The sequence below is a fragment of the Phocoena phocoena genome, chromosome 4 (assembly GCF_963924675.1).
Source record: "Phocoena phocoena chromosome 4, mPhoPho1.1, whole genome shotgun sequence".
Classification (NCBI taxonomy): Eukaryota; Metazoa; Chordata; class Mammalia; order Artiodactyla; family Phocoenidae; genus Phocoena; species Phocoena phocoena.
The window spans coordinates 19,113,108-19,126,153 of NC_089222.1; the positions used below are offsets into that span (position 1 = coordinate 19,113,108).

The following is a 13,046-nucleotide window of genomic DNA, read 5'->3' on the forward strand; positions in this document are numbered from 1 at the left end:
GATGTTTCTGTTTGCAGACAGGAGCTTGGAGCTCCTATTCCACCATTTTGTTGTCTAGAAGTAGTGTTTAAAGTTAGGAATTTACACATACTGAGAATGCATTTTGTTCCTACAGTAAGTTCTCAGCTGTTCATGTATCTCTTTAGTTCCTCCTCTTTGCTGTGTCTGTCCCTGGTGTGGACTTCACATGATTTTCTGTGTCTGCTCAGAGATACTTCTTGTCCTGTGACTATGTCTGCAGGTTCTGGCGCCCTCCAGTACAGGTGCACTTTGACAAACTCACTTGTTAAGAAACTGCTTGGCTCATTGTGGAAACTTTATCTACAAATACTTAGAATGTCTATCCCAGGGGCCTGCCCTAGCCCTGGCTGGAGTCTGAATACCTGGTTCCATTGTGGTTCCTCAGCTTCCCTTCTTCTTGACTCAGTAATTCTTTGTGATGTTTATGGGGTGTCAAAAAAGGCAGCTTTAGAGGCTCACAGAGGAGGCCTCTTTTCTGGTTCTCATTTCTTTTTCTTTTTTATTGAAGTATAGTTGATTTACAGTGTTGTGTTAATTTCTGCTGTACAGCAAAGTGACTCAGTTATACGTATATATATTCTTTTCCATTATGGTTTATCACAGGATACTGAATACAGGGAACTGTATTCAGTATCCTGTGATAAACCATAATGGAAAAGAATATATATACGTATATATTCCCTGTGTTGTACCCTAGGACCTTGTTGTTTATCCAGCCTGTATATACTAGTTTGCACCTGCTAATCCCAAACTCCCGATCCTTCCCTCACCCACTCCTCCTCCCCCTTGACACTGGTTCTCATTTCTTCCTTGTAGGAATTAGCCAGGGCTCATTGGGCTCTCTGGGTGCCAGGTGCTCTGTCAGGCCTGGACTAGGGCCTAAGATGATGAGGCCATCATCTTAGTAGACCTGGGGCCCACTCTTGGCAGCTCAGGGCCACAGGTTTTCCATTTCTGACTGTGTTCATTTCCCCAACGATTTTATCTTGTTTTGGTTGTCATTGCTTGTATTTTTCTTCATTTTGATTTTTATTCTGGCCTCTTTGTACTTCTTGTGGTTTCTTTTTTTGCGGTCCGCACTGTGACCTCTCCCGTTGAGGGGCACAGGCTCCGGACGCACAGGCTCAGCGGCCGTGGCTCACAGGCCCAGCTGCTCCGCGGCATGTGGGATCTTCCCGGACCAGGGCATGAACCCGTGTCCCCTGCATCGGCAGGCGGATTCTCAACCACTGCGCCACCGGGGAAGCCCTCTTGTGGTTTCTTAATTTAGAATTATCTTCATCCCAGGACTCATCACTCACATTCTTTATTTCAAGTCATTAACATAGATTTTTCTTTTATTGAGTTACAGTTGAGGCACAGTAAATTACATGTTCATTGGGATGGGTTTTGGCAGTTAATACAACTTTGTATTCACCATTCAAAATAAGATATGGAACATTTCTATCATCTCAGAAAATGCATTAGGCAAGAGGGAAGTTTTGCCTATTGCTATTATTTTTTGAGTTGTCTTTTTATTGTTGATTTGTAGCATTCTTTATATATTCTGGATGTGAATCCTTTGTCAGATATGTGTATTTTAAATATTTTTTTCCTGGTCTGTGACTTGTTTATTCATTTAATTAATGGTGTCTTTTGATTCACATTATTTTAAAAACTTGGTAAAGTCCCATTTATCAGTGTTTTTACTTCTGATTAGAACTTTTTGTGTCCTGTCCAGGAAATCTTTGCCTACTACAAAGTTTCAAAGATAGTCCACATCATCTTCTAGGAGCTTTGTAGTTGTGGGTTATGTTAAGATCTACAATCCATTTTGGGCTAATTTTTGTGTGTAGAGTATAGAGTGAAACACGAGTCTACTTCCGTTTTTTTCCATACAGATATTTAATTGTTCCATCACCATTAGTTAACAAGACTTACTTTCCACACTGAATTGCTTTGGTGCCTGGTCTAAAATCAGTTGTGTGGGCCTGTTTCTTCACAATCTATCCTGTTTCATTGCTGTTTTTGCCTACCTCTATGCCTCTGCCATACTGTCTTGATTACTGTAGCTTTGTAGTTCTTGGTGGTTCTCACCAGGGACAGTTTCAATATCCTGGGAACATGTGGCAGTGTTGGAAACACTTTTGGTTGTCACAGTGGGGATGAGGGGTGGAGGGGTGTGCTACTGGCATCTAGTGGGTGCAGGCCAGAGATGCTGCTCTACATCCTACGTGCAGAGGTCAAACACCCACAGCAAAGAATTATCCTGTCCAAATTGTTGATAATACCAAGACTGAGAAACCCTGCTTTTGTGAGTCTTCAAGTCAGTTAGTGTAAGTCTTCCTATACTGATATTTTAAAAAAGAAAATACCGTTTTGACCATTCTGTCTCCTTTGTATTAACCATGTGAATCTTAGAATCCGCTTATCAGAAATTCCTATGATTTTGATAGGAATTGCTTGAAAAATACAGATTTCTCCACTATACTTGCTATTAAACTTTAAATCTAAAATAATTAAAATAGTATAAGTAATTAAAATTAAATACAATTAGGAACTTAGCCTCTCACTTTTACTAGTCATGTTTCAAGTATTCGGTAGCCACATGTGGCTAGTGGCTACTTTGTCGACAAATAGCGGAGCCGGAGAACATTTTCATCATCATAGAAAGCTCTTTCGGGCAGCACTGGTATAGATCAGTTCGGGGATTGATTTATTCTTCTAATCCATGAGTATATACGTTTTTTTGTAGATATTCTTTATCAGATAATGGAAGTTCAATTGTACTCCTAGTTTACTGCTAGTTTTTAATTATGAATGTTGGATTTTCTCAGATGTTTATATCTATTGAAGTGACCATATGGTTGTTCTCCTTTAATAATTTCATTGCTTTTCACACATTAAATCAAGTCCGAATTCCTGGATATAACTGCACTTGGTCATGATGCACCAGTGTTTTTATCTAATGCTGGAATTGATTTGGTAATGTCTTAGGACTGTTTGTATCTATGTTCATGAGGGATTTTGGTCTGCATTTTCTTGTAATGTCCTTTTCTTGTTTTGGTATCGGGGTAATGCTGGCTTCATAAAATACTTTGCAAAGTGTGGTAGGAGAGGGTTTACTAGTAACTGAGCTCTCATTCTGTGCCCTTTCACAGATACCATCTCCTGTAATCCTTACAGCTGTGGTAGGAGGGGGATAACACCCCTGCCTTTCAGGTGGCGAATCTCAGGCTCAGAAAGTGAAGTAATTAACCTGACACGTGGCTATAGCTGGTGAAGCCAGAATCTGATTCCAGGGTACAGGGACTCTCTAAGACCAGCCCCTGGATGTCACCTCCCACGACTGGCTGCAGGGGCGAGGCAGGCTGTGCATCAGGTGGCAGCAAGCAGCCCTTCAGTTTACGAGGCTGAGACTGGCTGCCTGCCCTGGGCTTTGCCGCCGGACCCTCAGGGGCGGCGCCACTCCTTGGCCCTCTGGCCAGTGCCAGGTGGGTTCTCCTGTCTTCCCAGTTTTTCCTGGAGTGTGAGGATCCCCTTAGCCGTTTTCTGAGGAGGTAACTTTGGTGCCTCCTTAGTAACCAGCTCTGCATGGTTGCTGGGGGCACATTCCCAGTGTGGGTGGGACTGGGAATTGCCCAGAAGCTCAGCCTGGATGATCTGTCTTTTTCTAGGATGCTTGGACATTAATTCATCCGTGAAAGGGGCTCGTTTTGTCCGATTCTGTGATGCGTTCAATATTCCACTCATCACATTTGTGGATGTCCCTGGCTTTCTCCCCGGTGAGTCATTGACAGAGGTGGGGGCCAGGAGAGGCGGTTTTGCCCAGCGAGGCACCCACTTTATTTGGAGATCTTGCAAAATTCCCTCAGGATTTGTGACGTCTCCATATTCTGGGTGTCTGGATGGTGCAGCTGTGTGAGGGGTGGCCCTTTGGGGAGGGGGAAGACCTCCCAGCTGAGAGCAGAGGCCGACCTCCTGAGGATTCTGTGGGCATCCCGTAACTCTTCCTCGTGACCCAGGCACTGCGCAGGAGTACGGAGGCATCATCCGGCATGGCGCCAAGCTTCTCTACGCGTTTGCCGAGGCAACTGTGCCCAAAGTGACAGTCATCACCAGGAAGGTGAGGAACTCACGCTGGAGGCTGTGAGCTCACTCACTCCCATGGCAGGGCCGTGGCTGGAAGTTTGGCCGAGAGGTTCAGCAGTGCTGGAGGGAGACTACGCCTCGCTCCCCTTAAAAAGCTCTGGAGGACAGCACGGCATGGACAGCCCTGCAGACATGCCCTGCAGGGGTGTCCCTGGTCATCTGGGAACTGAAAGCAGCAGTGGGAGAAAGCAGCAGTGGGAAAAAGCAGCCGGGAGAGACCATGACCATGAACTGTGAAAGGCCTGTGGGCTGCGCCCTTGTGCTCCGGCTCCCTGGCCTCACAGACACTGGGACTTTAGCAGCCCAGGAGGGCTCTTCTTGCTTTCTGTCCTCATTTTGCTTGGCTTCCTGGGGTCTTGCAGGGATGTGACATGGGTGACTCGGGCACTAACATTCAGCATTTGGGTCTGTTCTAGGCCTATGGTGGCGCTTACGATGTCATGAGCTCCAAGCACCTTTGTGGTGACACCAACTATGCCTGGCCCACAGCAGAGATTGCAGTCATGGGAGCAAAGGTGAGGCACCCTGGCTTTCCCTTCTGCATCTGGGAAATGTTGGAGAGGGGCCAGGGCTCCAGGGAGTTGGGGTCTAGACCCTGGCAAGCCTGCCTCCTGCCCTCACTTCAGGCGTGTGCCACCGTCTCCGTGCCCGGGTGGGAGGAGCCTAGAGTGGGTTTTGAGACGTCAGTAAAGGGGAGAGGGCTGAGTCAGCTGAGCTGGCCTTCGGAGGACTGGACGTTTCCCCTGGCCCCAAGCTGCTGACTTAGGGCAGGTGCTTCCTGTTGCTGAGCCCGCTCCCCACTCCTTTCCTGCTTCAGAACAGCTGTTGCGGCTGAACCAGCTAACTCCCATGCCCCCGCCTCTCCAAGCTGACTTTCAAGGGTTCTGACGTGAAGGCTTATCTTTCAGTCCTCATTTTTCTACATTTGCATTTCAGTCTTTCCACCTCTGGCCATTGAATTGTGTGCTCAGGGCTCAGAATCATGAAAAAGGGAAACAGCAGTCTGCTTCCCTCAATGAGGGAACTGTGGATTTAACAGTAGAAACTGGGCCAAATATCTTGGCCTCAGAGAAGGATAAATGCAGTTGGAGAGAGCAGGACAGAATCTGGGGAGGCAAACACCTGGCTTAGCCTGGGCTGCTCGTCACTGGGGCCACAGCTGAGCATCCATCACAGCCCCCGGAGTCACGGAGGTCAACTCCAGGCCCCTGGACCTGGCACTTGTCTCTGGTACACTTCGATTTACCAGGACACTGGCAACCACGCCCATGATGATGAGCTGAGGGAGGCCTGCCCAGGTCTCCAGGGGCCTCCAGGGGCGTTCACTAACTCCCCTCGTGACAGGGCGCTGTGGAGATCATCTTCAAAGGGCACGAGAATGTGGAGGCCGCTCAGGCAGAGTACATCGAGAAGTTTGCCAACCCTTTTCCTGCAGCCGTGAGAGGTAGGGCCTGTGGTGGGGAGGGCAGCTCTGTTCGTTTGTTGGGTCACTTGCTTCTTGTTTTACTCCAGAAAGTCTGCCTTTGTCCTTCCAGTTTAATCTGGAGACCAGTGAGGGCTGGTTTGTCCCTGAGCAGTCATCACTTAAAGACGCTGCTTTGTCACCAGAATCAAAACAACATTGCTGAAATGGCTGAATCTCTTAGCGTTGTTCCAGTCACCCTATTGCTGTGAAAAATCTACCCAAAACAAAGTGACTTAAAACCACCACCTTTTGTTTTGTTTTGTTTTGTTGTTTTCCCTCACAGTTCTGAGGGTCAGCGGTTTGGTCTGGGATGAGCTGGGTGGCTCTTCTGCTGGCTGGGCCTGGGATCAGTCATGCAGCTGTGTCATCTGGTGGTCTGACTGGGGCTAGTCCACGATGGCCTCACTCACATGGCTGGTGCTGGCTGTCAGACTCTCTCTCCACGTGGTTTCTTATTCTTAGGGAGGCTAGTCTACACTGCTTTACATTGTGTCCTGAGGGCAAGAGGGAGACTGGGGCAGCTGCAAGGTGCCTTGAGGCCTAGGTTTGGAAGTTGCAGTGTTACTTTTGCCACATTCTGTTGGCCAAGGCAAGTTACAAGGCCAGGTGAAGAAATACAATCCATTTCCTGATGGGAGGAGTGGCATTAGTAACATTGCAGAGGGGTTTATGTACAGGATGGGAGGAATTGTTGTAGTGATTTAAAAAAAATAGAAGTGCACTTTCTCAATTGGATTCCCTGTTGAATTCATCCTGGTAGGGAGAGGGTCACATTTTCCTTTTCTTGCCGAGTGTTCCTAGGCCAGAAGTGTGGGACCTGCCAGAGGAACAGGGGGCTCCTGGGATCAGGGGAAGGTTCACAGGACCCAGCTCCTCTTGTGTCAGGTTGGGCCCTGCTCACACTGTTGGCCGCAGAAGATAGTGCCCTGGCTGAGCACATGTGGTGTTGGATGGGTGGCAGCATCTGGGGCTGCAGATGATCTGCTTCCTTTCCTGTGCTTCCCCAGGGTTTGTGGATGACATCATCCAGCCTTCCTCTACACGTGCCCGAATCTGCTGTGACCTGGATGTCTTGGCCAGCAAGAAGGTACAGCGCCCGTGGAGGAAACATGCAAATATTCCATTGTAAATGTACCAAGGGTAATTACTACCTGGCCATTTGCACCCATCCCTGCCGTTTGCAGTCATGAAAACTGGGAATCTAAATACCAGTAATAACTTGGCTAAGTTTATTAAATTCTAGAAAGATTTCATTTGTGCCTTCCTATAAAATTGTTTTATTAAAAATCCCAGCAGTTTTTGAGCATAAATCTTATTTTTTTGTGGTAAAAATCTGAAAAATCAAGAAAACTAAAGAAAACACTCTTCACTTAGCGCTGACCCTTATTTGACACCTCTGTGTATTGTTTTCCTTTCTTTTCCCAAGAATTAATTTTTTTCTCTAAAGGTGAGATAATAAGCTTTTAGGGTGAAGTACTTGTCTGCTTAGGCTTTTGGTTTTCTTACTTTTAAATTATATAACAGTTAAGTGATATGTCCTATCCTTTCAATTCCTTCAGGAATTGTTGAGGATTAAAGGAGATGTTTTTAATTGTGTGTGTGTGTGTGTGTGTGTGTGTGTGTGTGTCTACCAGAATAGATGCTCAGTAAGGCATATACCCTATATTAATTTCTTACCTTATATTAACTTCTTTCCAGAAACGTGTTCTCACATTTTAAAAAACTTACTTTGGAAAATTTCTAACCTGTGGAAATGTTGCAAGAGTTGTATACCCTTCACCTAGATTACCCAGTTCTTAACATTTTCTACATTTGCTTCATCTTTTATATAAATATATAATTACTGTTTTTACTGACCTATTTGAAAGTTGCAGAATCATGACCTTTTGTCCCCCCAAATGTCAATGCTTATTTCATATGAAACAAGGCTCATTGTCTTACACAGTCTTTAATGACATTGACATTTTTGAAGCATGTTCGCCAATTATTTTGTAGAATGTCCCTCAATTTGGGTTTGTCTGATTGTTTACAGACATTTAGATCCAGGTAGGAGTAATACACAGGAGTGTTCTTTCCTTGTATTACATTAGGAAACACGTTAGGTTTTTCCATTATTGATGAAATTGAGTCTGATCGGCATTCTTTAAGCCTGTCAGCACACTTTCATCCACTACTTTTTAGTATCCATTATGATTCTTGCCTCAATCAGTTGTTCTATGTTGGTGGTAAAATACTGTATTTCTAACCCTATCATTATATCCACAAGGAAAGAAGAAAGAGCTTTCTCTTAAGTTTTTAGTATCAATTTAGATGCATAAATTATTTTTTCATTTTTAAACATTTTTTCCTGAAATAATAATTTTTCTTACTATGCTATCACCCTATCAAATTTTCAAACGCACATTATACTAGTTTATTGAGAATCATATATTATTATTCATAACTGAAATCTGGGCTTAGTACATAGTAGGTGTTTCATAAATGTTTTAGTGAATGAATATGTTCAATCATTCAATCAAGAAAAAATAGAGACTGATGAGTTCTTTAAAAATTTAATGTTACTTACTTTGCTGCTCAGAATTTCGTGATACAGCCAGAGGGGCGCTCTTTCAAGCTGGTTCCTCAGTCCTTTTGATATGTCACAATAATTGTTTGTGCACTTCCTTATTTTTTGACACAGGGTAATGTACCAGGTTCATCTTATATTTTCCTCACCCAGCTGCAGATTCAGTGATTTCTCTAAGAGCCCTGGTTTCTTTTAGTAGATGAAATTTAGAAGCAAACATATGGCCTGAAACATATTTTTGTCTTCCTAACTAGGTGGTTAGTTCCTAGGGGGCAGAGATGTTTGGCCATAGGCTCCTTGTACTTCTCTTTGGCACCAGCGGTAAGACTGTAAGCCACTGGAGCTGGGAAAGGAGTGGTGGCAGACTCCTGGTCTTTTAGAGGCCTCCTGGCTAAGGAAGAACCGTACGGGTTGCTTAGCATGCGTTTCAATAGCTTAAAGTTGCCTGGCCAATCCAATTTCTGGGGTCGGTCAAGCTAGGATTTGGCCCATCTGAAAACCAAGCTGGTGGCGGAGACACGGAGCTGCAAGATCTTGGAAGCTCTGTCAAGTAGACCAGCCTCAGTGTATTGCAGAGCAGCAGTCAGTTTTCTCATCAGCTGCTCTTAGGAATGTCTTTCCCAACTGTGGTCTCGTCTTAAAGGGACAGAGAAAAATGATGAATCTTGTAACCAGAGAGGACTGGGGTGTACTGAGTAGAGCGCTGGCAAATTTGTGTTTAGACCGAGAGCAGATAATACAGCGAGTTGTGGTGGAGGTAGGAGGCTCTGTGAGTGTCCTGCTGTAACTGTCCCTGCCCTAAGTATGTAAACCGATTTGTCATGAACCACACAGCTAATGAGTGGTGAAGCTGGGATTTGAACCCAGGCAGTACTGTCTGAATCCCAAAGGGTTGGAGTGAGAAAGGTGGTGGTCTGCTCCACTTGGGATTGTATCAACCCAAAGAGCTACTAAATTTGGAAAACTTTCCTACCTTATGCATGATGGCATCTTTTTGAGTTGCTGGAATAATCGGAGCACGCACATCCAGGAGCAGCCTTCCAGTGCTTGTTTGTGTAAAGTCTTTCCAGCTTCTCTCCTGACCGTGTCTTGGTCTCCCCAGCCCAATTCTCTGCTTCTGGATGCACTGATGCTTTTTGCTGGCACGTGAGATGTGGTTTGCCCAGAGTAAGAGAAGCCTGTGAAAGACACTCACCCAGTACACTGACTTTAACACCCTTGATGGAGTTGTTGAATCAACACAGACTCCACCTGTTTGACAGATGTGAACTTTAAGTCCTTCTGGTTTCAAAGGATTTCTGGCGAGCTGTGGCTTTATTATATATATTTTAGTGAAACTACAGGTCCTCATGCTCTTGCTTCCCTGTCAGCATGGGATCTCCACCATTCCAAGCAGAAGCTGTGGCTACTCAGTGGGCAGAGCCTCAGTCTGGGGCCTGTGTGGAATCCAGCCAGCACATTTGGGCAGATGTGGCAGCCTTAGTAGGTTGTCCCTACTGTCCTGGAGATGAGAAATGCCTCATTTATGTGTCCTTGGGAGCAGAAAGCTATTCTTCAAGATGTGATGCCCAGTGTAGACCCCTACAGAGCAAGGCACTTAGGAGGGCATGGATGGAACCTTACCTGAGTTTGGTCTGATATGTGGAGCCTGAGCAGGCACTAAGCCTTTGTTTTCCATGAAGACACTGCTCCTTGTTTGATAGATTCTTTTCTGAGAGCAGGGCCAATAGAGAGTCACAGTCAAGTCACATCTGGGAGGTTTGCAAGCTTGTCCAAAGGTAGAGTCACACATGGGTAAAGCCCTGGTCTAATCTCATAAACACATAACCTTCAAGATGAGCTGCTACAGAGATCCGTGCTCATCACCTTCCCTCCTGGGCTGCCTGGAGAGCTCACCTGCCGATTTATCCCCTGCATTCCTGCCTCTTCTGCACCGCCATCTTAGGCCATCTAATGAACACGGCCCAAAGAACACAGGCCCATAAAGTATGGGATACAATTTTGTTCAGAGTGACACCTGGCAGCAGTGTCAAGAGAAACCCTCACTTCAGCAGGCATGTTGAACACAAGTGATCTTTACAGGGCACTGCTATAGGGGGCAACTGTGCAGAAGTGCTGGGTCTGGATCTCAGGTGGGGGAAGGACCCAGGCTTCAGACCAGTTGATGATAATCCCTGAATGCCTCTTCCAAAACGCAGCCCACGAGAGGCTTCCTCTTGAATCACAGACCACTTGGCCTAGCTAGTCTCTCACTCTCTCCAAGGAAATACAAAGAATGAAAGAAAACTGATGAGCTAGTCCTAAGATTCTGCTTGCTTAAAAAAGTAAAGCCTCATTTGATACAGGAATTTTGCCATCATTTAACAAATGATCTGAAAGAGCAAACTCACTCTCAGTTTTTGTTAAAAAGGGAAAGCTTCATCATTCTGTCGACAGGACAAGAAATCACCCCTTTAAAGCTTTACCTAGTAGGAACAATAGGATGACTACCACAAGCCTGATTTTGAATAGTTTATTAAAGGAAAGGTGAAGCATCAGTTTCAAATTGTACAAAAGGAAAAAAACCTCATATTGCAAATGTACAATTTACAGAATTACTAGCAAAACCAATCAAGGAGACACTGAAAATACAAAAATTCGATTGACTTCAAACTGAACTGGAAACCCATCGGAGTCGATATTACGCCTTTTCTGTTGCACGGTAGTCCACAATTCTAAGTCAGCATCTGTTTGTTTTCCACGTGAAACTGTCAAGCCAAGGATCAATCTGTGCAGGTGCCAGGGCACTTCCCAGCCTGCTCCCTGGCCAGAACCACAGGCGGGCAGGGCTGGCGTGGTGGACAGTCCAATCAATCATCCCCGCCCCTTCACTTCCAGTGAAACCCACATTTCTGGAGGAAAACGAGACCCCAGCCCCAACTGGAGCCCAGGAATTGCTCAATTAGCAGATAAAACATTTTTGGTGACCAAGTTTTTTTCAGAACTGTACAAATGTTGAGAAAAGTTTGTTTTGTCTGTTTACTAAAAGGATGAATAAAATAATCCATTTTGCTTTCCCACATAGTCACTGGGTGCACAGATTTTTTTTTTTTTTAAATGCTTTTGTTTTTTGGTAAAAAGGGAAAGCCTTATCACTCTGTTGCAGCTACTTTACTTTAAAAACCAGCCCAGAAACAGCTGTGAATGGATTGGTTTGGAAGTTCTGAGGCTTACTTTAAAAATCAGAAAGGAAGAAAAAGTGGGCTTTTTAAAATAACAGTAGCAGCAAGTCATAAAAGTCTAAGCAGAATGTAGCTCTAAACCATTAAAGGCTGTCCTGAAGATTCATAATTTCTTTCCCCCAAAGAATTATCCTTAATATGCACATTTAACACTGAAATGTTGCTGTATTTCAAGGTAAGCGTAAGACCTTCACCCTCTAAGCACAGATTTCTATGCAGCACATACTTCTATAATCAATCAATCAGTAAACTTAATTAATTCACAAAATTAGTGCATAAGGGTATTAAGTGCATGGGAAGGAGACACGGTTATGTTACACTTAAAGTTACGTTTGAATGGCGAAGGAGTTCTTCATGATTATCTTTTTAAGAAAATGGAAGTCCATGTAACTTGAATTTGGCAGGGCATGAACTAAGTGGTAAAAACAGCAAACTGATAACTTGAGAACCATCTTTGTTTTACTGAGAATACTTTATTTGCTGGTAGAAGTTGCTAAAAATGCACAGAACAAATACCAATAGAAAATGTACTGTATTTGAATCTCCCTAATCTATATAAAATGAATGGTGTACAGCATCTGTTGGAAAAATGGCTGCTTGGACATGTCTTATTTTATGCCCCCTTATAAATAAAAATAAACCTTTTTATTCAAGAGTATATAAAATCGGGGAATTCATATCCATGTCCACAGAGGGTGTATGGTTTTTGGCAGAGATGCACTGTCAGAGTTTCATCTTAGCTTGTCAGTATTCTGCTCCTCCATATTTCTGTATTCCACAAGGTCCAACCAAATCCAGTGAGCTCCAAAACACTCTTCGGCAATTAGGATGAGCTGCTTTACTCATAGGTTTAATAAAAATGGTTAGCTTTTAAAACATAAAAAGGCAAAATGTTAAAACGGTTTTTAAATTGTACAACAGGAAAATAAAGTTAAAAATATTTTTTTTTACTCAATGCTGAGCTTTCATAAAACAGGTGTATTACAGTGTTTATCTTGACAGCTGTTTTAAAAATTTAAAATTTCTTCCTCCCTCCAGAAAAACACACACATCTGTATTGGGATAAGTCCAATAATAGGACACAAATGATTTTTCAGGTCAGTCTTTCTGAGGTGACATTCACCAACATTCTCTTGGGTAATTTACATGCTCCTCTTCTGTCACTGCAAAAAGGGATTGACCTCAATCATTTGATTAAAAAACAAACCAGATCACATCAAAAGTGTTTTTTTCCCCATACAAGCTATCACAGTATATAGGCCTCTAGCTCTAAATAATAGAGTTCCAGATTTGTAAATTTTCTTCAGACTTCAGAACATAGGCATTCCAAATCCCTAGAAAAAGTGAAACACAATTATTAAATTCATGCATAAACAAGACCCAGAAACCATAATAAAGAACAGTAATAATTTAACATTTACTGAATCGTCTTCTATGATAGCTGCAGAATCAAAGAAATCTGGCCTCAGCTCAGCTCTCTCTCGCCGATTTCTTGATGGGGGCTGGAAAGAGAAGCCAGATACTTAATTTTTTCCTGAGATACATTAAGACAATGAACTGTGATAATCAGCTAATATTTCTAATAGTATCATAAATATAAAGAACTGTTAAGGGTCAATTTGAAAGGAAAAGAATCTGGCTT

General features: G+C 43.7%; 2 protein-coding genes across 3 annotated transcripts in view; one reads left to right on the top strand and one right to left on the bottom strand.

Annotated features, from left to right (window-relative positions):
• PCCB (propionyl-CoA carboxylase subunit beta) overlaps positions 1-7,214 on the top strand; it is a 100,047-nt gene extending 92,833 nt beyond the window's left edge. The window contains exons 11-15 of the mRNA XM_065877074.1: positions 3,678-3,785; positions 4,026-4,126; positions 4,569-4,667; positions 5,497-5,596; positions 6,625-7,214. Of these exons, the coding sequence (XP_065733146.1) occupies positions 3,678-3,785; positions 4,026-4,126; positions 4,569-4,667; positions 5,497-5,596; positions 6,625-6,746 (530 nt within the window). The 3' untranslated portion in view covers positions 6,747-7,214. The remainder of the gene's footprint in view (positions 1-3,677; positions 3,786-4,025; positions 4,127-4,568; positions 4,668-5,496; positions 5,597-6,624) is intronic.
• A 5,500-nt stretch (positions 7,215-12,714) lies between these two features.
• The window catches only part of STAG1 (STAG1 cohesin complex component), a 306,358-nt gene continuing 306,026 nt past the window's right edge, over positions 12,715-13,046 (bottom strand). For both annotated transcript variants that reach the window (XM_065876744.1, XM_065876743.1), the window contains 2 exons: positions 12,826-12,906; positions 12,715-12,738 (listed from right to left, as the gene is read on the bottom strand). In XM_065876744.1, coding sequence (XP_065732816.1) covers positions 12,715-12,738; positions 12,826-12,906 — 105 coding nt within the window. The remainder of the gene's footprint in view (positions 12,739-12,825; positions 12,907-13,046) is intronic.